Below are 25,951 nucleotides of genomic sequence, written 5' to 3' on the forward strand. Positions count from 1 at the left end.
TCACATTCCCCATCCAACTTCCCTCGGCGCTGCAGAACCCAGCCTTACCTAACCACCTTCTCTGAGACTGGCCCCAGCGTCTCCCCCCTGCGCTGCTGCACTACTGGAGTGGCCTCCCTGCACTGACCCCTGCCCACCTGCCTCTCCCCTTCCCAGGGCCACCGCTGCGGCACATCTACAGTCCAGCGGCTAAGCAGCCGCCTGCACACAGCCGCCAGCAAAGGGCCTAAGCAGACAATGGGGCAGAAATCCAGCCCGCCTCCATTCAGAGGAGGCAACATTCTAATTCACACAGACCTTGTCTCTTTTTTCCTCAGAAGAGTCCAATGGTTTCCTTCTCGTTCTCAAATTCCAAGTCATTACCATAGTCTCCAAGTCCCTATGAGATCGGACCTGTCATCCTCTTCTCTTCCACCACCCGCCCCTCTCTGCCCCGACTTCAAGCTGCAGGGTCTCATCAAGCACATCCTGGGCTCACGGCATTTCCACTGGTGACTCCACTCACTGCCCATAATGCTCCTTCGTCTCCCAGCAACAAACCCTCCTTCCAAATCTCTGTTCAAACGTAACCAGTATGGAAAGCCTCCCTTGCAAACAGTACCCAAAACGACCTTTCCGACCTCAGCACTCTCACCCCTCATCCTGTTTCATTTTTCTCCTCAGCGCGCAGATCCCCCGAGTTCATCTGCCGCCTGTCCTCCTTCACTGCTCTGGAACGTGTGCTGCGTTGACCTGAACGTGCGACTCACGGAAGAGCGAGCAGTGCCCCAAAAGATGCTTTTATTTTGGCAAGTGAATAAATCACTACGTATTTAAGAAATTAAAAAGGAGGATAAAGAGAATTAAATCCTATTTTCCCCTAAAAATTGGAAGAGATTTTTTTTTTTAAGCAATGCTGCTGAGACCATACCACAGACTATTTGGTACCCGACTGGTGGAGCAACTTGATAGTATGCAACAAAAGACACGAGAGTTCGATTTCTGTATTTTGTTTCTTGGACCCACTCAGTAAAAATGGAAACCAAACTAATTTTGAAGAATACCCCTACAATATTTTGTTAGTACAAAACAGGGCTATATTCCAATAATAGGTTAATGGGTACACAAATTAGGGTATAATAACCCAATGACAAATATTAACAGGTTACTTAAAAATCATGACATGACGAGTATCTGAAGCCATGAGAAAAATACTTACAATATAGTGGTTTATGAATAAGGTAGAATACAAATTATTCCCTTGTGTTTCTCAGCAAGTGTACGTGTCCTGGTTTTATAAAGAGAACATACAAAGCTGCACGAACAGATGAAAAAATACTATCACAGTGCTTTACATTGTTCACTAATGCTGAAATCATGGACAAATTTAATTTATTCTTCTTAAATGTCTTCATTTTTAGTTATAAGCAGGTATTTTCTTATAACCAAAAATATAATTTTTACATGAAGACATACGATCATCATAAAGCCTATTCTATCCAAGTGCTTAACTGATTCTTAACGATGCCCCAACGTTCTTGCAAGAGATCTGTTATTTCTTATGATAGCATTCAGGATGATTTATAGATGAAAAACATTATCAGAAAGAGCTACACTGACTGTATACTGGGCATATGTTATTTTACTGGGTACATGTCATCAAAATAAACCCAGATTCACCAAAGATTTGTTTTTATCTTCATCAAAATAAAAGCAAAAATTTTTGAGATGTATCATTTTAAACACACACACGAAACCAAAGAGCTAAAATTCCCATGGCAGCATATTAAACCTATATATGCACTATTAATCTAACCCATCCATTCCCAAACTAGTTTTGTTTATTCATTTTAATGTTGAAGTACACGTACTTACCACCTGCACTTGTCACCAACAATAAGCAAAACAAATATAATTTAAAAATAAGTAGTCCTGGCTGGTGTGGCTCAGTGGACTGAGCACCAGCCTGAGAACCAAAGAGTGGCCACTTCGATTCCCAGGCAGGGCACATGTCTGGGTTGTGGGCCAGGTCCCTAGTGGGGGGCACGTAAGAGGCAATCACACATTGATGTTTAACTCCCTCTCTCTCCCCTTCCATCCCCCTCTCTCTAAAAATAAATAAAATATTAAATAAGTAAATAAATAAATAAATGGCACATGTAGCTGGGAAGAGCCTAGAAAAGTCAAGTAAAATGAACCAGCATTTGCATGTCCCAATTCCAAATAATTTTGAGGAAGACCAACATTCTAAATCTATTGCAAGCCACCCCTCTATAGATTTGCTCAGCAGTTTTGGCCACAAACTTAATTATAGTTCCTGCTATGGGCAAAGAAACTACAAAGGTAAAAAAAGGATTACATGGAAAGAAACCTTTCAGCCCCGACTGGGTAGCTCAGTTGTTTAGAGTGTCATCCTGTTGTGCTAAGGTTGTGGGTTCAATCCCCGGTCAGGGCACATACAAAAATCAACCAATGGATGCATAATTAAGTGGAACAATAAACCAATGTCTCTCTCTCAATGTCTCTTTCTCTCCCTCTCTCTCTCTCTCTGTCTCTCTCCTCCCTCCTCCCCCCCCCCCCCCGCCTTTCCTCCTCTCTCTCATTTTAGATACTATTTTCCATCTGCAGCTGGTTGAATCGACAGATGCGAAACCCAGGGATATGGAGGGCCAACTTATTCTCCAGAATTCATTGACAATCTATACTTTTCTCCCCATTATTAATTGAGACACAAGAATTAATTCCATATATTCTTGGTTTCACTTTAGAATAATGCTAATTATAAGTATACTGCTTAAAACAGTAGAGCTTACTGAGCAATTTCTGTTTGCAGACCCTCTTTACTAGAATTGTCATATTTAATCCTCCAATCAACTGTCAGAGGCAATCATCACTATAAAGAAACTATAATTTAGACAAGATAAGTAACTTGCTCCAAGGAGATCAGCAAATAACTGTTAGAGTTAGGATTTAGATTCAGGCTGTGTGATTACAAAGCCCCATCCCCTTAACCACTGCCCTACACTGTCTCCCACAGGGCATCTTTCATAATCAGCACACAAGCCGTTTATGAGCTTCCAGCCTTTTAAGTCACGTACTCTAGTAAGCCTGCGAAGTTCACACAGACCTTTAATTCACAGTTAGAAGTTTCTAGCCCCTTTCCTCTATAGAGAGCCCTCTCTGGCTCCATCTGTAACAGAAAGCAAACACTCTCTTCTATACCATCTCTGCAGTTGCCCTAAGGTCTGAAGAGCAAAATAGCAACTGCCTCAAATTCTTAGGAATATATTCAGGATGAAAGTGGGATCAATACAGCTTTCCAGATAATTCAAAGCACAACGGACTTGCACCTAAACTTAAAACACCAAGTGATGCAACGTGAACCTCTGCTACGATGGAGCACATCCATGGTTGGCATCACAGGCAGAGTCCATATTTATAAACCTCTGCTGATCGCCAAGGCAACGAGCTGATCCCTCAGCCAGAGGAAAGCAGATCCAGTACCACACACTGTCTCAGTGTGCACATCCTGCCAGAGTCAACGCACGCTGGACCACAGGCTGAGTCACAGTGTGGCAGGAACGACTGGGACATACTACTGATCACAGCTATGAGATGCTGTGCCATCAGTTACCGCGACCCAGATCGATAAACCCCTAGCATGAGCTACTCAAAATGTACTTCTGCTTGGGGCATGTCAATTTTACATGAGTAACGTTCCCCTTTACCAGCATTTGAGGCAGTGGCGGCTAGTTCAGGTTTTTTCTGAATTAACTATTTAATGAACAGTTAAATGAACCCATTTGGATCACAAATTTTATAATTTTCTAACAAGCTTGTAAGCAATTTCACCCCAATCCCCACTTACCCTCTACCCTATCGCCTCTTTACACTGAATAAAACTCATTTTCAAAAGGACTTTTTACAATTCAAGTATGCTTGAAACTAATTTAAATGTGGACTTTTCTAAACTTATTAAGAAAAATTTACATTTTGCAACTACAAGAATTTCCATCCATTTATAAAAAAGGAGATGTAAGTGTCATTTGTATTCACTACTTAAGTTTACGTGTATGGTTTAAAGTAAGCTTCTTAGTTTATCTTTTACCTCAAACTGAAAAAAATCTTAACTATCCATTCAGCCCTAGAGGGTCCTCCCCCCCCCCCCCACAGCGCTGATGGTTCTGGGGAAACAGAGCCTTTCCCTGATGGGTACGGAGAAGGGGGGCTTGGCTGCTTGGGACTTCACACCCATGATAAAACCCTATGCTTACACATGAGAGACATAAAAATATCAACTGCTTTTTATTAAATAGTAATACAATATTAAAAAACACATTTCAAAAAAATAAATTTTTTTTAACCTTACATACTCTACAGGAGAAATACCTGCTAACATTTACTTGCTTATTCAATAAAGCACAGTTAATCTCCAAAAACAACAACCAGACTAAATGGTTCTGTGATTTCTAGTAGTCTTAACACTTTAAAAAGTAACAACAGTTTATATTTTCAAAATTAAGTCACCCTCTTCCTCCTCCAATTATTTTATTTGAACTGCTTCCTTCATTTTACATACCTCTGCAAACAGCATGGGGGGGGGGAGCCAGAAGGGGAAAGGCAGTGGGCACCACCAGCTCCTCCAAGAACTGGGTCTAAGACTCTGTCACTCACAACATGTGTCCCATTCTAGAAACACGAGCGCAGGCAGAAAAAATGCCACTGAGACAACACGGAGCAGGGTCTCAGAGACAAGTGCCAATCGAAAGGCATTCTAACTCTGCTCTGTTCTTAAGGCCTAACAGTAATCTCCATGCTAAACACATTCCCTCACACACACACTCATATACACAAAAATGCTGCTTCTCTCTGATAAACTGATTTTATTTACCATGTCCCGAGTTTACTAAATGCGACCACATTTTAAAGATATTTCATACAACTAAAAGGTAAACCTAGGATACTTGATAACAGTTTCAGGAACAATTTGGAGGAGGGCCTAATATTTTTTTATTGTTGCACATTAATGTAAAAAAATATTTTTAATTTCTAAAGAGTTACAGCATCATTTTTGTTAACCAATATGACTTAAACAGTCAGGACTGAAACGAGAGAAATATAAATTCATCTTTTTAAGTTTATAGTGTTTAAGCGCACTAAGGAGCACATGTCCTCACAGAACACAGCTGCATGTAAACACTGGACTCTTTTCTCCTGTCGTATTAAAACAGCTGGAATAATTTTAAATGTAAATTTAATTCTAGTTATTCTTGGCCTTACTTTCCTACCTCTAAATCAAAAGCTAATTAGGAACAAAGCAATACCAAAGTCTGTCCAAGTCCAGCTCCTGAAAGAATAACTAGAATATTAAAATATGGAATAACTTTGTAGCTGTGCTTCCTTTGACCTAACAAATTTATGGACAGGAAGTTTACTTAAGGCCTCTTTTCTCATTCCTGCAGCACAGTATCTCCACTACACATCCTGACACGTAGAATTCAAGGAACATCAAATAACAGAGCGATGCAGATCACAAACTACAAAGAAGTCCGGAGAGAGAGGAGGGAACTGGCTCAAGGCTGGTGAGCGGAAGGGCTGGAGCTCAGACCCAGGTCTCCTGATGGGCAGACGTTGGTGCTCTTCCCCAAGTGCCCGGCTGCTGCCCGCAAGGGTCCCTCGGGCTCACTCAGCTTTACATACCAGTGATTTCCCCTGTTAGCATCTTAGTTAGGGTTTCAGTGTGCAGCAGAAACTGGGCCTGGAGTGTTTTTTATTTGTCTTCTTTTGTTTTCCTAGTTTTCCTCCACATAAGGCAATTCAGAACACAGACTAGTCATTGAATCAGCACTTGCTGAACTACATTTTGAAATATTGTTCCACTTCAGAGTATTACACAATGGGAATTATTCTTAGTATATATTTGTATGTAAGAAGTTAGGACACTGTAAGTTACCTTTGGAGAGTAAATGACCTGTGAATTTTTAAAGTTTAGTTAATGAAAGAAATGTAGATTTATGAAAGTATGTAAATTCATGAAAGCAAATGTAAATTACTGCTCAAAACCAAGAATTAAGGCAATACCAACAGACTTATTGGCAAAAATACATAAGAACTTTCACCCACGAAACGAAACACTGTCTAATGGCTAAGTATATGCTGACAGGTCCCTACGAAAAGTATGAAAACATCTAGTTCCCCTATGTCTGGGAAAACATAGGTTTCCATCAGGTTTCTCCTCCACTACTTAACGCACAATACTTCTGACAACGATACGGGGTTGTTTCTTTTTCCCAACACTGACCAATTCTCCCACACTAACTGGGTGCCTGCAATTCAATTCAATTCAACCAGAGTTAGTGCAGACGCCACAGGTTAAGGTCTCAGTCCCATAAAACTGCTCCTACTTCAGATGCCAATCACAGGTAGTAGGTACTCGGTTATCCACTTCCACAGGACTTGGTTACAAATCAGGGGTTCTCAAGACCCCCTCCTCAGGTTCAATAATTAGCTGGAGAGGCTCACCTGAAGCCAGGAACAGTTTACTGTTTATTACAAAGAATACTTTAAAAGACACAAATGAATAGCTAGATGAAGAGCTACATAGAGAAGGTCTGAAAGGGTCCTGAGTGCAGGAGCTTTTGACCCCATGGAGTTGGGGTGCACTGTGCTCCTAGATTACGATTGCATTCAACACCCCAGAAGCTCTACAAACCCCATACTTCAGATATTTTTACAGAGGCTTCATCATGAGGGCATGAACAATTATTAACCTATTTCTAACCCCTCTCCCTCTTCAGAAGATGGTGGGTAGGGCTGAGAGTTCCAAGCTCTAATGTTTCTAGTAACCAGCCCCCATCCAAGAGCCTAGCAAGTTGTCTCATTAGAACAAAAGATGCTCCTATCACTCAAGAAATCACAAGGGTCTCACCCTGATCGGTGGGCATCAGTTGGTTGAGCATCAACCCACGAAGTGAAAGGCGGCCCCTTTGATTCCCAGTCAGGGCACATCCCTGAGGTGTGGACCCGGTCCCAGTTGGGGGTGTACAAGAGGCAATCGACTGATGTTTCTCTCACACCTTGATGTTTCTGTCCCTCTTTTTCTTCCCCCTCCTTCCCCTCTCTCTAAAAATATATAAATAAAATCTTTTTTAAAAATTACAAGGGTACTAAGAGCCATGTGACAGAAACCAAAGTCAAGACTATACATTAGTTACTGGGAGCAGAGACCAAATATAAAATTTGTATTGTTTCATAACCTATTAACACCTTCTACCCGTGGACTTCCCGTACTCCAAGCCTGAAGAAAGAGCTGTCTGTGTAAAAGAAAGTGGTGGGAAGTGAGCAGTGGGCTCGAAGAAGGGAGGGAGAGAAGCTGAGCAGGACACAGAATCAATGAACTCCCAGGATGCCAGCTATGCGGGTCTCTGTCTAAAGTCAGAGGAAAGGAAGAAGAACTCTGTGTCTCTACTTTGTAAGCCTGTTCGTTTCTTTGCTTTGGTGGTTTTCCAGTTGCAGGGTTTTTGTTTTGCCCTTGGTTACCTAGTAAAAACACTGTTTAAAAAATTCCAAACCTGTTTAAAGTAAACGAAGAAGAAAAGGAGGACTGTCCTTCCCTAGACACGGCTGACAGGAATTTCAGAGCGTCTGGACCAGCAGGGCACCCCGGTCACAGTTGCGGCACCAACTGCCGGCCAGGAACGACCCAGCAAGGCTCCAGCGGGACAGACGGCCTCTGAAGACAAGGAGCCCTGGGGCCGGCTTGGCATGACTGGCAAATCCCGCCGAGGGTCCGGGCTGCCCTCTGTGTAATAGCTCTTGAAGACTTCCCAGGTGATTGAATTGGGACATCCTAGCCTGCCTGCAGATCGTTAGCCGCCCTCTTAGTTTTTAAGAAATTATTTAAATTCTGCATTTGCTGAATTTTTTCTGAGATGCTAAAATAGTTGCTGGTGTTTAGTACACTGCTAGAAGAAGGAAGAAAATGATTACATGTTTAAAGAACCAGTTAGAGGATACATTTAAAATACCCTCCTTAGCCCGGCGTATTGCACCTGTAATTAGCACCCGAAGGCCCAGTGAAAGTTTGGCTTCAAACCTGCAAAACAGACCAGTCAATGCTGGCGCCGTGCTCATGGGACACAGGCTCTGTGTTGGAGCTTGGTGGTCACTGGAATTAAGAAGTATAACTTCTGAGACATTTCCCGAACAGATTCCCAGAATTAGAAACCCCAAACTGCCAGGATTCCACAAACATCTTCCACTTGCTGCTATGCCTGCAGAGGGGAAGCTGTGTGGCAGGATCTCCTTAGAGATTCACTATCTTCTTGGAGCCCTTGAGTGTCTGGGACGGACTGAGGGAGCCGGTGAGAGTGATGTTTGAAAGTCCCCTGGTGCCATAAGAATCTTAACCAAATGGTGTCCACAGCACAGAGGGGCAGAACCACAGTACTTACCTCAGAAGCAAACCCTCTGTTTCTCTCAGGAAGGAAATTTAAATCAAAATAATAACTAGAAAATACGTACAATTCCTTTAAAAATTTTGAGAACGTAACCCTAAAGAAAATGAGCAGATGAGCCACGAATGTAATAAACACCAGGATGTCTTATACATATAAGATAATAAAAGCAATAGTAAAATCAACATGACAATCAAATGAAATTTAATTTAACTCCGGCTCACTTTGGAAACAACCATGTTTGTTACAAACCCTTTTCTTGACCATGTGGCCCCTCATTTTAGCTGTATGTCCTCTAAAATGCTTATTTGAATTTAAAGTTTTATATAGTATGTTCACAGTAAAAAGCATGTTCTTTACATTACACTGAAATTTAAGTGTGAGATTCTTTTCATTTCTAGTGAAAACTCTGATTATTAATACAGTGGCTCTTTAGAAACATGAGCCCAGCTAAAAGGGAGAGGATAATCAGACATAGCAGACGATGCCTGTCTCAACGGTGACAAAGTATCCACGCCCCTGGGAAACTTGCACAGAAACTGTTATTTCCTTGTCAGAAGAATAAAGGTCAAAAAGAACAGTAACGGAAAAGCTTTCACTGTTGACAGTGCTTTAAATAAAAGCGAAGATTGTCTGGTAACTATTTAAAGTTTTCTCCCTAATTAGCCCTCACTGCTGTGGCTTGTTTGGGCATCCTCCCGCAAAGCTAAAGGTCACCAGTGATTCCTGGTAGGATCACGTGCCTGGGTTGCAGGCCAGTCCCCAGCCGGGGTCCACACAAGACACAGCCGACCTATGCTTCTCTCACACATCCACGTTCTTGTCCCTCTCCCTCCCTTCCTCCCTCCCCTTCCCCTCTCTGAAAATAAGTAAAATCTTTTTAAAAAGTAATAAAATAATAAAGTTTTCTCCCTAATTAGACAACATTTAATTCTAAGCCTATACAAACAAAACTTTGAACCAAATTTCTTGTACCAAAATAGAAACAATAAACAAAGTATATTTCTAACCTAACAAATTAAGCATTTTTCTCACTTAATTGCATCTCCTTTAAGAAATAAATCTAAGAATAAGATATATCCATGTTTCAATGGGAACAAAAAATGATTGTTATTTTCCCAAAACTGCTACAATAAATACGCTACTAATAAAATTAAGGCCTGAAAAATGTTTATGAATCAATCTAGTAATCACATATGTAAATGTACCAACCTGAATTGGATTTTTTAAATTAAGATTTATATTTAAAAACAAATTTCCCTCTTTAACACACAAAAGAAAATAGTAATGAAAATCTTTTCTCTAGGTAGAAAAATAATATACCTCTGCTCTTTGACTTTTGCTTTAAAGTTACCCTGAATGGGAAACATTGAAAGTTATTTGAAGTCACTGTGTCTTTTCATTATAAACAGTATTTTTTGAAGGGGCATTCTTGTGACCCAGTTACTAGGGTAGCAATCAATTTTGTACTGCTAGACCATCCTCAGTAGCACAACCACAAAGGCAGGGCAACAGACGGGTCTTAAGCCAGTAAGTAGTGTAAAGACAACACTGTAACTACTGTTGATCATTCTACTGTTCAGGGTAACTATTTCTTGGCTAAAATATCAATAGCTCTGAAAATCAGTTCTACTATTTTGGTTTAGTTTAGTGAGGTAAGCACACAGCACTTACAAACTAGTAAAATAGAATAGAAAAAAATATCTGTCGCTTCAAAAGCAACCAATTTCTCAGTTTAGCATAATTTATAGCAAATGCCAAAGAATAAAAATACTCATTGATAAATGTGCTTAAGAATTTCCTCCCAGGAACCTGGCCACAAATGTATAACCAAGTTACTAGATCAAATTTCTGGAACACACGCAAGCTCGAGGAAGAAATATGCATCTCCATTCAAATGGCCATCAGAGTGTTTCATTCATTTTTTATCGTAACTACATTATTCACACCAAAGGACACATGTAGTTAGCAGTAAGCTCCGTGTCTCAAATGTTGTAACACAGAAGCTCTATATTTGAATTCAAAGGTCTAAAATGAAAAACGGACCTGTGCAGAAGATACAAACTTCACGAGGGGTAACTGCAGTAGACACTGCTGCATGACATAAAGAGAGGCTGTTAAGAGAGTTAATCCTAACCGCTCTCATCACAATGAAAAAATGTTTTCCTCTTCTTTTTTCTTTTCTTTCTTTTCCTTTTGTCCTATCTATATGATAACAGACGTGAGCTGAACCTAATGTGCTGATCATTTCACACTGTATGTAAATCAAATCATCAGGCTGTGCACCTTAAACTTTAAGAAATAAATCAATTAATAAACTCAAATGCTACTGTCCAGAAAAGGAGCAGCAGAGGTGCATGAGCCACAGTTCAAGTGGGAATGTCATCTCCTATGGCACGAGCTGACAAAATTTTTCTGCACAGGGCCAGAGAGTAAACAATCTAGACTCTGAAGGGCATACAGTCCCTGCAACTACTCAACTCTGCATTGTATCACTGAAGCAACCACAGCCAGTATGTAAGTGAATAATCGTGGCTGTGAGCCAATAAAACTTTTTTGGACCCTGAAAGTTGAATTTCATATAATTTTCACATGTCACAATATATTACTTGGCTTTTGCTATTTTTCAACTATTTAAAAATGTAAAAACTGCCCTGGCTGGCTAGCGCAGTTGGTTAGAGGGCCGCTAAGATACACCAAGGCCGTGGGCACCATCCAGGTCAGGGCACATACAAGAATCAACCAATGGCCCTGGCTAGTGCGGCTCTGTGGGGTGAGCCTGCTGGCCTGCAAACTGAGGGGATACCGGGTCAGTTCCCTGTCAGGGCACAAGCCTGAGTTGCAGGCCAGGTCCCTGGTTGCTGGCCTGCGAGAGGCAGCCTATGGGTGTTTCTCTTGCACATGGATGCTTCTTTCCCTCTCTCCCTCCCTCCCTGTCTCTAAAAAACGTAAATAAAATCTTTTAAAGAAGCAACCAATGAATGCATAAATAAATGGAGCAAGTCGATGTTTTTTCTGTCTCTGTCTCTCTGTCTCTGTCTCTCTCTTCCTCCCTCTCCCTCTAAAATCAATAAACAAATTTCAAAAAAAATGTAAACACCTTCAGCGGGAATGGCCCCGGGGCCACAGTTTGTCACCCTGGCCTAGGGCACAGTTTGCCTAAAATTCGCACCCCCAAACTATCTCCCCACCCCCGACTATTTACATACACTTACAAAGTCTGTGCTTTCTCTTTTAGCAATACATTCTTTTTGCCTCTTTATGTCTCAAATGACCAGTCTGTTTCTTTCCCATAGGTCCTAAAAGTGCTAGGGAACATGAAGAGGTCAAGAAAGACACGGAGCCCGGCTGGAAGGAAGGGCACACACCCCTCTGGAGTAGCTTTGCAGCGAGCGATCTGCACATTACAGAACCCTTCCAGGTCTCATTTCACAGTGTATGAAAAGAGGACCAGGGTGTCCAGCCACTGGACTGGATTTCTGAAGGTGACTCAGAAAGGAGCAAGACAGGTAGAACAAAAAACAATACACGGCGTGCTCGCCCCAGCAGTGCATACGCTGAAATTGGAACAAGACACAGAAGATTAGTATGGTCGCTGGGCAAGGACGAGATGCAAATTTGTGAAGCTTTCTGTATTTTCTATATATATATTCCTATATATTGTTTTACGTGTGTGTGTGTGTAAAAAACACCGTGGAGAAGAGCTGCCAGCTACAGTTCCGAAACAAGGCCTTACCTGATGATTCACTGGCGAATTGCTAGATCATGGTCGTGTACAGGTCCCCAGGATAGAGAAAGAAAGCTCAGTGAATTTAATTAAAATCCCAGGAAAAGGAGCAGCTAGCAAACCCACTGACTGCATGACACTCTTCATGTTTCTCTGAGTGGGTCAAAAACCCAAGAACACAAACTGAGACTCTTCTTTGTGTTCAAAAAACAGGGAAGGTACTGTGAAGAGCACAAAGATGAATATGACTCAGTCCTTCCTTCAAAGAATTTATAATTTATTAAACATAAACATCTATCATACAAAGCAGTTATGATTTGTATAAACCAACTGCCTTACGAAGTTCAAGAGAGAGCCAAACAAAAGACAGTAAGAGGAAGAATTTCCTAGGAGCTAAATTTAAACAGAATTTCACGAACAGGCAGACACCGAAATTTAAGAGTACAGTAGTCCCGCGTATTTGCAGGGAATTAGTTCCGGAACCCTCACAGACCCCGCAATCTGCGGACGCTCAAATCCCTCACGTAAAATGGTGCACAACATGTGTGCAAACCATCTCCAAACATCTGAAAATAAAATCAGTCTTTTCTTGCGCAACAAACACAAAAATGTATGCAGTCAGTCCTCTGCATCCCTGGATTCCCACCTGCAGATCGGAAATACTGTTTTCAGTCCACAGCCAGCTGATTCTGAGGATGTGGAGCCCCTGGACATAGAACCCGTGGATACGGATACGGAGGGCTGACTGTACTACAGGATTACAGGATGTGAGCATTCTCAGTGCCAGCAGACGTTACTAAATTGTTCTCCAAAGACGTTGTTCTCTCATCAACAGTCTGAAAGCTCTCATCCTTACGACATTTAGTATAATCGGAGTCCATTTCAAAATGCTTTACCCAATATGATGGGTAGGAAAGGGTCTCTCAATTTAATTTTCACCTCCTATCCTAACATTGTCCAGAGCTGTTTCACATGTCTGTGTTTTTACTCTGAAATAAAAGGCACGGTCTGTGTAAGGATAATAAGATATGTGTGATTGGAGCCCAAGACAGTGAAAGTGCAGAGGACCAACCCTCTCTCCTCCTTCCAGAGGTTTCTCCAGGACCTTGCTCTTTCTCTCCACCCCATAAATTGCTGGTTTACATCAGCAGATAGGGACAAACCTCTCCTTTCCTCCCTGAATGTGCCAGAGTAAATTAAAGAGTTTGTAAATGAACATGGTAGAAAAATACTGGTCTTGACAGAAACATCTGAAACCATTTCCTCCCTTTTTGCCCAGAACTTGGTTTCTGCTCAATTTATATTATGAAATAGTCAAGGTGCCTTAGAAAACACAAAAAAATGTTGATTCCGGTCTGGAGACCTGGTTGCAAATGCTTGGCAGGAATACAGCCGCTCCTCTCCTCTCTTCTGAAGGGTAGAAAGTGCAGGAGAGATAAACCAAGGTGTGAACCTGATCTTTTTGACACTCATTAGGAGGGTGTTGCCGCAAAAGCTCCCGTGGGGATGTAATTTTACGGCAAAATTCCTGTGTAAGTAATGTTAGGAGAAAGATTACTGGTTTTTTATGAGAATTTTGTTTAGATTTTCTCCACGCTAAGAACAAAGTGGCAACCAAAAAGAAATAAAAACAGCACACAGCAGAATGCTCAGTGAATATAACAAAAAGCAATGTTCTCAACTCTGGTCAATACATAGTGTCAAAGCTAGGAAAGAACTATATTCCAAATTCTGATTAATGGGATTCAACTAGGGCATTCCCCACTACAGTGGAAAAATAGAAAATCACTATAAATATTTGCTTTCAAAAAAGAGTTGCTATTATCATTCCAGTAACACCATAAACCACATTGCTTCAAATTCACGTAGGTTTGTGGCCTCTAGTCATTTTCAACCCCTCAGGGCACATTTGGCCAATTTTCACTTTGAGGCAGTTTTCATTCTCCTACCTGGAGGAGGGTGCTCCTGGCATCTTAGTGGGTAGAGGCCAGGGGTGCTGCTAAACGTCTTCAAAGACAGCCCCACAACAAAGAATTATTTGGCCAAAATGTCAATAGTACCAAGAAACTTCGAAAACCACTTTTGACATATTTGATCGGTCACAACACCTTCTCCATATACTGCACAAATCTTTTTTTGTGTTTTGGTTTTATTTTTACCTTTCTTGGAATAAAAAACACAATACACCGAAAATGTCGCATATCTTCTATCATTTTCAATATTAAAATGGCTGCACAAAAATTCACCAATTTTGATTAAGTCTTTTTTAAATGCACGCCAATGTGACAGCTGTCACAGTATGATCTAACAAAATTGTTTTGAATGAAGTTAAAGACAACTAAGCACTACTACAGTAACAGACTTTTGGGCCAACCCAATACATAGAAAAATAAAAATTTCCAATTTAGTAGTTTTCACTTGAAATATTTTAGGGAGAAAGAATATAGTCCAGGATTCTAGCCACATTATCAAGCAGTGTACCATCTATATTTATTAGCTTATCGCATCTACACAAAAACCTACACAAAAATTCATAATCAAACTGGCTACTGCTGGCTCTTTCTATTACAAATTAGTATTTTTCCTGCATTTAGGTGATAACTGATTTCCTCATGCCTACCCACCAAAAGCAACTAGTCCTCAGATTTCAGCAGCAGGCTTTATGTAGTCATTTTCTTAGGAAATCATTCACATTGAAATTTCCTTTCCTGATGTTACAGTCTGTTAAAACTTTATTGTCCAGCTCCATGAAACTCAAAAGCCAAAGGGGGAGGAGGGAGATGATTTGGACTGTAAACTTAAAGGCAGCAAGGAAGAAACACCTTTTATAAAAAGGAAAGGGTGTTGCTGATTGAGTGAAATAAAATAGACAAAGGCTGAAGAGGTTCCTCTAAAAGTGCAAAGTCATTAAAGGTTATTTTATTTCCTACTAAGATTCCTTGGGTGTTTAGCAAATAAAGTCATTTCTCTGGTGAATTTTTTTTAATGTCTCCATTTCCAAGTTTGCGGGAGGCATTTATTTACTTGTCTATGTTCTAGCTATTACACTAAAAGAAAACTTTAAAGTTTAAAAAAAAAAGTCAGTTCACATTTAAAAGAATCACACAGGGTTCAGAAATCTATTTCAGCCCTGGCCAGGTAATTCAGTTGGTTTGAGCATCCTCCCAATACTCCAAAGTTGCAGGTTCCATCCATGGTGAGGGAGGGCGCATACAAGAAGCAACCAATGAATGCATACATAATGGGAAGAACAAATCGATGTTTCTCTTTCTCTCTCCCTCTCTAAAATGAATAAATATTTTTTAATTCATTTGAAAACCATCACATATATCTGAAAGAAAGAAAAAGCATCGTGTTAACTGATAGAAATCCATCTGAATACTGGTTTCTCAAGCTAACAAAGTAGGAATATAGAAAGATGGGCAGCTTAGCCACTGAAGTTTTCTGAAATGCTTGAAGATGTAGACAAAACTATTGCTACATGGATTAGCTAAACTCTACACCAAAAGGTCAACTTTGGAGTGTAAGCCTGAAACAGAAATTTGTGTCTTTGTGTTAAGCAAAATTCAAACAGAAAAACGCCCTATGTACTTACAAAAAAAGGCCAAATGATCCTAATTGAAATTTCAGATAACTGAGCAGAGTTAAAACACAAAAATGGAAAACTCCAAGGACACCTCATATGTGACAAATGGCAGCAAAATATGTTTAGACAAACACGTGGCGAGACTGTCTTTAATCTAGCTAAATGTAAAAAGCTTTGCTTTACATGAACTTCACCAGACTACTAACTGCAGTTCCAGCTTCCGAAAACAAGAACCGGCACCAGGTTTAGGAAAAGAGTGGCTAAGGGAAGAATCTGCGTGTCCACAGCTTCCCTCTAAATCCCCAAGGAGGAAAGCTGCTGCCTAAAGGTATTGGGTAACTAGGCAGCCTTACTGAAAACAACCAAGGCTTTGAGCGTTGTTTTTGGCAAGAGGTAGGTGTTACTGGCTGCTTCCTGGGGCGCTTGGAAGGAATGTGTCACCATCAATCAGAAAGTACACTGAGCCCCGTGTTTAGGTCACAGAAGGAGTACTGCCTCGTCCAACACGGATAAGTCATGCCAACTCAAGGAGGAGAAAGGAGAGTTGCAGGAAAGGTGTGGGTACCCAGTGCCCTGCAAGACCAAACGGGAACCGGACTTGTGCAGTAGAAATCTCCTGCGCTGCGAACAAGGTTGCAGAGAACTTCGGAGTCCGGCAGGGCCGGCGCTCCCACTCCCTTGGGGACCAGCACTGTGGTCCTGGGGCGGAGGGGCAGTCCAGCCCACTCCTATCAGCGGGCCTGGGGATCGTCACGTCTGCACTCACCTCTGCGATGCTGGGGAGGGACGCGCTCCCCACCTACTCACCTGGCGAGCCCCGCGCCTAGGGCTGAAAGATGAACGAACTGCCTGCCCCCCAGGACGAGCCTCGGGGAGGGGGGCGGGTCGCGGGAGTGCTCACCTGTGGGGATGCTGGAGGGCTTCTCCAGGTCTGCACCTAAGCAGGGTTTCCACAGCTGGATGACCAGAACCAGCCACAGGAACTGAGGTTTCACCGTGCACAGCCCCATCTTCGGCCCCTCGAGGGCCCGGGCGGGCGCACCCGTGAGCCCCAGCAGCCGAGGACCTCTCGCGAGACCGCGGAGCCCCCGGTTCCGCCCCACTCCACGATCACGCCGGAGCGAGCGAGCGAGCCAGCCAAGTGCGCGCTGCGACCCGCACCCCGAATCGGCCCTCACGGAGGCGCACCCGGCGCTGCGAGCAATTATAAGCTTCCCCGAGTGGGAGGCGACAGGGCGGGCCCCGCCGCGCCCCGGCTATTGGCCGCAGCTGACCCGGCCCGGCGCACTGCGTGCGGCCTTGCGGTGGCCTGCGCTCGGCTTCTCTGCCCCGAGGCTGGGTTTGTTTGCTCAGCGCCGGCCTTTTTAGGGAACTGTCTGCGGCTACGTGTAGAGGCTCACGCAGGGGTCTGGCTGGAAGCGGGAAGCGTGTACTTCGGTTTGGGAGTGGGCCTGGGAGAGCAGGGAGGAGCCGCGGGCGTCTGCGGGCGGGCGGCGGGCCGGCGGCGCTCCCCCTCGCTCACCTCTGCTGCCCCAGCCCCAGCCCCAGCCCCAGCCGCTTTCTTTCCATTAGCCTCCGAGGGTGAGACGTTTCCCTCTTCTGGCCTGGGATACTACCTTGTGAGAAGTGGCTGAAAATCCTCAGCAATCCAGGCAGAGTGGCACCGAGCCAGAGACTCTGGCATTGAAATGGATCTCCCACCCCCACCCCTGTTAAACCCAGGGGTCACGTTTCTTCACCCAGCAAAACAAAGACAGTTTTTGTTACTCTGTAAACTGAAAGTTTGTATCGTCCGGTGAACATTTCTTCCTCTTCCTCCAGTGCCAGGAGAGCCATAGACTCTCTCCAGTAATGGCTTGTAAATCCTGCGAAATTGGAGCCCAGCGGTGTAACCTGGGGCTGTGCCTTACAAGATCGTCCTTCAGTCCACATGGAAAATTACTCTCGGAGCTGTCTCAACCATCTCCCGGCTCCTTGGCGCGTCTTCCTCCCCTGCTTGGAGACTCCTGTCTAAGCACATTTCATTTTTCCGTATTACTTCTCATAACATTTTAGCTAGGCCAGTGTTTAATCTCTTAGGATGAGCAGGGCAAAATACAAATTAAGGTGAAAGCGTGAAGATACTGCCTCTTATATTTCATGACATGAGCTGTATTATGGGACAAAAAGCAGCAGACTGGCAGTATGGCAGTATTTTGTAATCTACTGATTTGAGCCAATACCCTTTCCAACTCTGAACCTTTGAAGTGAAAACAAAAAAAAATATTGAAAAAGATATGTTCCATTATAAACACATTTTGTCTACAATTAATTAGCATGGTATCTAGATAAGAGGGGCACTAAATGGTTGCATAAAATACAGGTGGAAAAACCTGCAAAGAAATGTTCCCTGGGGTGTGACATTTTAGAAGAAGAATCATTTCCTGTGCTCAGAACTAAGCCAGTTGTTAACTGTGTTTTTAAGGTTTGGTCTCGATATTTTAAAAGGAAAATTGGAGAAAGTTCAGAGAGGAGTAACAAATAATTAGATGGAAAGTATGACCTGTGAGAAGAATGAAACGAGGTTTATTCAGCCCAAAGAAGAAAAATCTGAGAGATGGATTCCTTCATAACATGCCCCAGTGTGTGGGCAGCACCACTCTTCAAAACTAGGTGGTAGGCAAATGACATTAGTCCTTGCAGTCTGAGGGCTCTGCTGCAAATGCCTGGCCTTCGGGCCAAACCTCAGCCTCCAAAACTCCAAACTTGTCCACTGCACCCCAACTCTGCCAAACTCCTTGAACTTGACTTCTTGCTTCCCCGGTTGCCCAGTATCTTCAAGAACTTGTATGGTTAGAACCTAGCTTTCTGCCTTTCCTCATGCCCTCATGCCCTCGTGCCCATTTATAGCCTCTCCACGTCACAAGTGTGTGTGCTTCTACTGCAAAGTCTGCGATCGTTGCAGGTGACTGTAACATTCACCCTTCTGTATTGAGTCGCAGGTCAGCGCTGTAAGAATTGTATAAAGCAAGTGTTTCTTGGGGGTTTTCAAAATAGCTAGACACATGTATCACCATCTGAAAGAGCCCCAGTTCTGAAATAAAATCCTTCCTGCCTTCTTGTATTTCCAGCTGTCTGCTGAATCTCTCTCCTTGGACATTCCACTGGCACAAAGTCCAAATGTCTTTTAACTCATCAAATCCAAACCCCACTCAGTTTCCTCATCCTGTTAATCATACTGCTGCTCTCTAACTCACAGGGCCCTGCTGCACACAGAGCTCAACACCAAATCCTGTCCTTTTTTCCCTTCACATTTTCTCTCCATCTATTTCTCTCCATGCTCACTGCCACCTTACTAATGCACTTCTGAATATACCCTATGTGCTGTTTGAACTGTCTCCTTATTGTACACTGTCCCTGCCCCCAGTATTGTAACAATGGATACCACAGCTGGATTCATCATACTCAGATAGCCTTTTGATCACTTCATCCCCATACTCAAAGATTTCATAAGGAATTTGGAAACAATTCAAATTCCTTTGCTATCAAACCTAATCACTACTACCTATATCCTATATCCAGCCAATCTGGTTTGCTTTATTATCTCCCAAAGGCTGCCATTTTTATTCTCTAGAGTTTGGGTAACAGTCACTTGTCTTGAATTGGGTTCTTCCAGAGGCCAACCCTGAACCAAGACTTAAAGACCAGCAGTTTGTTGGGAGTTTGAAGGAAAGGGTAGTTGAATGTGAAGTGATAAAGGAAAGGGAAGGTAGCTGGTAATGGGTGCGTTATTAAATCTAACACAGTAGCTGACTAAAGTTTGCCTTATTCATGTTACCTTTTGTCTAAAACGCTTTTCTCCAAACCTCTCCTCCTTCCTTCACTGGGTTAACTTCAGTCAGACTCAGATACCACCTCCTGCAGGAAACCCAGCCTGAGTGCCTCGCCCTACCCTAGGCTGAGGCTGGCTTAGATATCCATGTTCCATGCTTTCTAACTCTTTAAACAAACCTCTCAGTTCTTTGACAGATTTTCATTAGTTTGTTAATTAGAGGAGGGCAAGATCTAATTTTTTGCATTATTGTATACTAAATAATTGGCACATAGTAGCATTTATTCATCCATTTGTTCATTTAAAAAACATTGTGTGCCTGGGGGTTGGGGGGATGCTTCCTGTCAAGATTGCTGCATAGGCAGACATGGGTCGCCTCTCTGTACAACCACATCAAAATTACATCTAAAATATAGAATAACCATCACTCAGAAACTCCAGAAATCAAGTTGAATGGAAGTCTGACAAATACAGAATTAAAGAAACCACATCCATCGAGACTGGTAGGAGGGGCACAAACAAGGCATAAGCTGGTCTCTCACCCACATGTGGTGGCTAGAAATTCAGAAGGGAGCAAGGAGTCCCAGCCCCACCCCAAGCCCCCTAGCCCAGGGTTCCAGTGCCAGGAAGATAAGCCCCCACAACTCTGGCTGCAAAACCAGCGGGATTGAGTCAGTGGAAGAAATTTCTGGAGCCCTAAGCAGTTCCTCTTAAAAAACCCACACACAGACTCACATACTCAGACTCACTCCCTCTGAGCTCCAGCTCCCTGGTGGCAGCTTAAAGGGCACCAGAGCTATACTGGGAGAGGCTGAAGTGTCTGGCATTGGGACAAGCAAAGGCCATTGTCCCTTTTCTGACTACCCCCAACAGAGCCAAAGTGCTGGCCAGCTGTTGCCATATTTGAGATGCCATCAACCTGGATAACACTATTTGATCTGGATCCGCCTTGGAGATCCCCAGAGATTCTGCCCCACCCAGCTTATGGGCTCACCCAAGCTACTTTTCCATATGAATAACTAACTGGTCTTGCATCTTGCTTCACAGCTTCCTAAATCCTATCAAGCAAGCAACAGCTGGCCTCAGTGAGCTCCAGGCTGGGCACTAGCCAGATTAGTTTCACAGCTTGGCTTCACTTGGGAATCTCCAAGCCCAGAACAAGTAGAAGCCTTCTCAGATTGCTGTATAGCTCAGGAAGTGTGGCCCCGGGCAACACACAAGTCGGGGCTGACCTTGGCCTGCACCACCCAGGAAAGCCCAGGGCCAGTGCACCCAGTGGACAACTACAGACCACTTCGGAGTTCCACCACCCTGTCCCTGCTCAGCTGATCCTCCACGGATGGTGGAGGTTGGTGGTCAGTGGTCACAGCCAGTCCTTGCAGCTGACTGGCCTGAATAAATCCCTCCCATTGATCTGTCAACAGAAACCAAGGCTCAACTATAAAAGGGGGGTATATTCAGCCCACACAAAGGTCACACCTCAAGTACCCAGCTTGGGTGATAGGGGAGGCTGTGCCACTGAACCCCACAGGACACCTACTACATTAGGCCACACTACCAAGACATGGAGTCAAAGCAGGTCTACCTAACACATAGAAACAAACACAGGGAGGCTGCCAAAATGAGAAGACACAGAAATGTGTCCCAAATGAAAGAACAGATCAAAACTCTAGAAAAAGAGCTAAATGAAACAGAAATAAGCAATCTATCAGATGCAGGTTTTAAAACACTGGTTATGAGGGTGCTCATGAACTTAGTGAGGACCTCAGCAGCACAAAAAGGATCCAATCAGAAACAAAGGATACACTAATTGAAATAAAGAACAATTTACAGGGAAACAATAGAATGGATGAAGCTGAGAATTAAATCAATGATTTGGAACATGAGGAAGCAATAAAACAACCAATCAGAACAACAAGAAGAAAAAAGAATGCAAAAAAATGAAGCAAGTATAAGCAGCCTCTGGGACAACTTCAAGAGATTCAACACTCTCATTGTAGGGGTGCCAGAAGGAGAAAAGAAAAAGCAAGAAATTAGAAGTCCATTTGAAAAAATAATGAAAGAAGACTTCCCTAATTTGAAGAAAGAAATAGACATAAAGCACAGAGAGTCCTAATCAAGTTGGACCCAAAGAGGATCACATGAAGACACATCATAATTAAAATGCCAAGGGTTAAAGAGAAAGAGAGGGACTTACAAGCAGCAAGAGAGAAACAGTTATCTACAAAGGAGTTCCCATAAGACCGTCAGCTGATTTCTCAAAAGAAGCTTTTCAGGCAAGAAGGGACTGGCAAGAAATATTCAAAGTGATGAAAAACAAGGACCTACAAACCAAGATTTCTCTATCCAGCAAAGCTATCACTTAGAATGGAAGGGCAGATAAAGTGCTTCCCAGACAAGGCAAAGCTAAAAGAATTCATCATCACCAAGCCCTCATTATATGAAATGTTAAAGCGACTTATTTAAGAGAAAGAAGAAGATCAAAACTATGAACATTAAAATGACCATAAACTCACAACTATCAGCAACTAAATCTAAAAAAAATAAAAATAGCTCTTGCTGGTGTGGCTCAATGGATTGAGTGCCAGTCTGTGAATCAAGAGGTCACCAGTTCAATTCCTGGCCAGGGCACATGCCTGGGTTGCAGGCCAGGGCCCTCTCCCCCTCTCTTTCTCCCTCCACTCCACTGTCTCTAAAAGTAAATAAATAAAATACTATATTAAAATATTATTTTACAAAAAAGTAAATAAAAACAAAAATTAAATAAACAACCAGAACAGGAACAGAATCATAGGTTTGGGGATCATTTGGAAGGTTATCAGCTGGGAAGGAGAAGGGGGGAAATGGTGTAGGGATCAAGAAGCATAATTGGTAGGAACAAAATATACAGGGGGATGTTAAGACTGGTATAGGAAAGGAAGAAGCCAAAGAACTTACACGCATGACCCATGGGCATGAACTAAGGTGAAGGGGGAATGCTGGAGGGAAGGTGGGCATAGGGCAGAGGGAGCCAAACAGAAAAAATAAATGGGACAACTGTAACAGCATAATCAATAAATATATACTTAAAAAAATAAAAAATAAAAAACTTTGTGTGCCTACATGCCTACTACATCTTAAGCACTGTTCTAGATGCTGGTAAAACAAATACATCAAAAAAACCCAAACATCTCTGGTTTTATAGAGCTTTTACTCTTATATAATGAAAGAGATAAACATATAAAGGTGAAAGTGGTAGAGAGAAAATAAACCAGGAAAGTTAACTACAAAGAACCAAGAAGAAGGTCACTGAAACTTTCACTTGTGGGTCCGAAAGGCCTCACTGAGAAAGTGATGCTTAAGCAAAGACCTGAAAGCGGTGAGGGAAAGAAGTGGTTTCTGAGGCTGGAATATATTGGGAGTGTTGGAACTGGGCAAGGAGGAAATGAGCAGTAGTTCACTGCCTGTAAAATTAGCAGGAGATGAAGCCAGGGAGGTAAAAAGGGAGGGAATGGATAAACATATAGCAGTGTGATTTGAGTAGAGCCTGGTAACAACTCTGGCCTTGAGGACATTAGTCTAAGTGAAATAAGCCAGTAACAGAAGGACAAATACTGCACGATTCCACTCACATCTAAAATAGTCAAACTAACTCATAAAAGCAAAAGATAGAATGATGGCTGCCAGTGGCTGAGGGGAGGGAGGCAGAAGGAGCTGCTAATCAACAGGTATAAGATTTCCCGTGTGCCAGATGAATAAATTCTAGATCTGCTGTATGACAGTCTGTCTTTAGATAACAATATTGTATTAACAACATTTAAGAAGTTGTTCCTACCACAAATGAGAGAGAGCCTTTGGGATGGTTGTAAGCAGAGAGCTCTGACTTGATCTTATGAAGGGTTTGAAAGGGTCACAGAGTCCAGATGCTTGGGAAAATTAAACATAAGACCTGAGACCACCTTGGAGGTTAATGCAGTGCTCCAGAAAATGAGGATGGTTTCAACCTGGTTGGTAGAATTAAAAGCAAGTCAGTTTCTAAATAGATTTTGAATGTAGAGCCAACAAAATTTGTTGGTATGAATGTGGGCATAAGAGTAAATATTCAATGAATATTTGTTGAATGAATGAGAGATAAAGCCTTGGGAACATGTGTTAATAGTTCTGGGGATGGAAAGGGAGGGAGAGGTTAAATGAAATAGATAAGAAGGAAAGGCAAACAGCCAAGAGCTAAAACTAAGAGAAAACAGACCCTTGGTTTGCGGGGGCGGTGGGTGGAGAGAGGGAGTAGGGGCTGGAGGAGTTAGCAAAGCAGACTGATAAAGTCAGGCAAACAGAATTAGAAGAGAGACTTAGAAAATAAGAGGAAGCATGAGAAAAGGCCATTGAGGATAAGGATTTGAGATCAAAGCCTTAGATGGGAGCAGAAACCACACAGCCTATAGGACACAAACTGGAGAGAGGGTGTGGAGGACACTGTGAAGCAGAGCCTCCATTCCTGACTCTTCCTTCTAAAGTAGGCCTGTCCTGCCGCGTCAGTGGGTGACCTTTGAATTGCAGGTGAAGTTTCCACCAAGAGAAAGGCACTGTCTATCCGAGCGTTTGAGAGGTCTACAGCATGCTCTGTGGGTCCCAGCACTTTTTTCTTTAATCTTTTAAGCAGAACTTGAAGGGAACAATTTCGAAGGTGAAGTTTTCCAAGAGTAGGATATCCAAACAAAATTGGTATGAAAAAATAAAAGTGAACTGCTTAACATACGATGAACAAAATATGTTTCTTCACCCAACTTATGCCAGGGTGGCAAAATCCCAAAATGCTCCCTAGGATAACAGTTTTGCGGCTTCTTTTATGCATTTGAAATCAAGGAAGGGATGTAAGGAAGAATACGGGAGGGTGGGGGAAAAGCAAGGTGGGGGCTGTACTGTAGGATAGTTAAGATTATGTGTTCACTTGAGGGTGGTTATGGTTTACCTCAAAGGTATGTTAATCCAGATGCACAGAAACAATGCCAGAGCTTGATTAAGACAAAGTAAACCTTTCACTAAAGAAGTTATCTGCTTCCATTGTAGACCTTCAACAATCCAACATTACCCTTTTAGTCTGCACTACGATGTGAAAGAAAAAAATCCCTGCTCTTTGTCTTTGTGGCATCCCAGATGGAATAGGGGACTACAGGTGTCTTACAGAGAAAGGAGGAAAAAAGAGAAAAAAGAAAGAAGTTATGTCTGGGGTGTGACTACCCACCATGACCCGCCTGCTTTCCATAGATCCCATTTTTCTTTTTTTTCTTTTATTTTTTCTTCACTTAAAAATATGGAACACGTTACAAATTTTCATGTCATCCTTGTGCAGGGACCGTGCTGATCTCTGTATTATGTCAGTTTAAGTGTATGTACTGCCAAAGCGAGTACTAGTGAAGCAGGGTGCAGCCAAGAGGAGGGCCCCAAGAAGGGATTTGTAATGGGGTCCAGGACTTGGGGTGTCCAGGAAATATTAGAAAAATGTATGTAGGATGTCCTCACCCCCACAAGCCTGAGCCAGGGGGGATGGGACACATGGAACAGGGCCATTCAGAGCTGTTTTGGGTAGCAACAGCTTTGTAGCTAACCCCTGGCAGGCATTTAACATATCTATAACCTTTAACTGGTTTCATGGATATGTTAAATAGCTGTGGCCCTGCTTTGAGCCAGGGAGATGGGAGTGACTTCCACCCAAGATGGGTCTGGGAAGCAACTCCCCCTGGTTACAGGGCCTGCGTGAGAGCTTGGAGATGATTGGCTCCATGCCATGGGGCCACACCTGCCCAGACTTACTATGGCAGCTCAGAAAAGCTGGAAGAATACGGGGATGCTGACAGGTATAACTGACTGTAGGAGGAGTCGGAAATGGGGCTGCAAAGGAAGATGGGCGCTGGGATTTAAATCTAGGCCCAGCAGCCATAGAAAGGGAAGACCATGCGGTTCTGAAGTAAATAGGGGGCCACGAGGTTCTGAGGGGAAAGGAAGAGGACCACATGATTCTGAAGGAGAGTAAAGAGGACCATGTGGTTTTGGAGTGCTTCTTTTTGCCACTCGGCTTAGGCAGCAGGAGAGACTTTGCCAGGAAGAAAAGGGGAGAAAGGGCTCTTGCTGGTGGGCCGTGAGAAGGTGACACATGGTTTTGGATTAACTGGAGATTGCAGCAGCCACCCAGCTGATGGTGCCGGGAGCCTGAATCACGGACTTCTACTTCTTTTCCTGAGATAGGGTACCCGGACTGGGCACAGGGAGAGGGAAGCACTGTGCATCTGTGGGTATTCTAAAGGACTTTAGTATCTTATTGAAGACATTAGGTCATTATTCTAAGTTTGTGTAACTTTTAAATAAACAATTCCTTCCCTTTTCACCAGTCTCTGGCATTGAGAGACGTCTTTCCT

At 42.9% G+C, this 25,951-nt stretch overlaps 1 protein-coding gene, 2 non-coding genes and 1 pseudogene across 4 annotated transcripts in view; 2 read left to right on the plus strand and 2 right to left on the minus strand.

The window, feature by feature from the left end:
• Window positions 1-16,944, minus strand: part of PLOD2 (procollagen-lysine,2-oxoglutarate 5-dioxygenase 2) — an 88,110-nt gene extending 71,166 nt beyond the window's left edge. Inside the window, exon 1 of one of the 2 annotated variants that reach the window (XM_024556314.3) lies at window positions 16,650-16,944. In XM_024556314.3, coding sequence (XP_024412082.2) covers window positions 16,650-16,758 — 109 coding nt within the window. In that variant the 5' untranslated portion in view covers window positions 16,759-16,944. The remainder of the gene's footprint in view (window positions 1-16,649) is intronic. The other variant, XM_024556315.3, reaches the window with a different exon arrangement.
• Window positions 11,969-12,075, plus strand: LOC112301031 (U6 spliceosomal RNA). Its single transcript, XR_002974453.1, has one exon. It is a non-coding gene; the product is annotated as a U6 spliceosomal RNA (small nuclear RNA).
• A 7,646-nt stretch (window positions 16,945-24,590) lies between the features above and the next one.
• LOC112301033 (small nucleolar RNA SNORA31) lies at window positions 24,591-24,713 on the plus strand (annotated as a pseudogene).
• Window positions 24,714-24,843: 130 nt separating this feature from the next.
• Window positions 24,844-24,947, minus strand: LOC112301030 (U6 spliceosomal RNA). Its single transcript, XR_002974452.1, has one exon. It is a non-coding gene; the product is annotated as a U6 spliceosomal RNA (small nuclear RNA).
• Window positions 24,948-25,951: the final 1,004 nt, after the last annotated feature.

The sequence above is a fragment of the Desmodus rotundus genome, chromosome 2, assembly GCF_022682495.2.
Source record: "Desmodus rotundus isolate HL8 chromosome 2, HLdesRot8A.1, whole genome shotgun sequence".
NCBI classification, from domain to species: domain Eukaryota; kingdom Metazoa; phylum Chordata; class Mammalia; order Chiroptera; family Phyllostomidae; genus Desmodus; species Desmodus rotundus.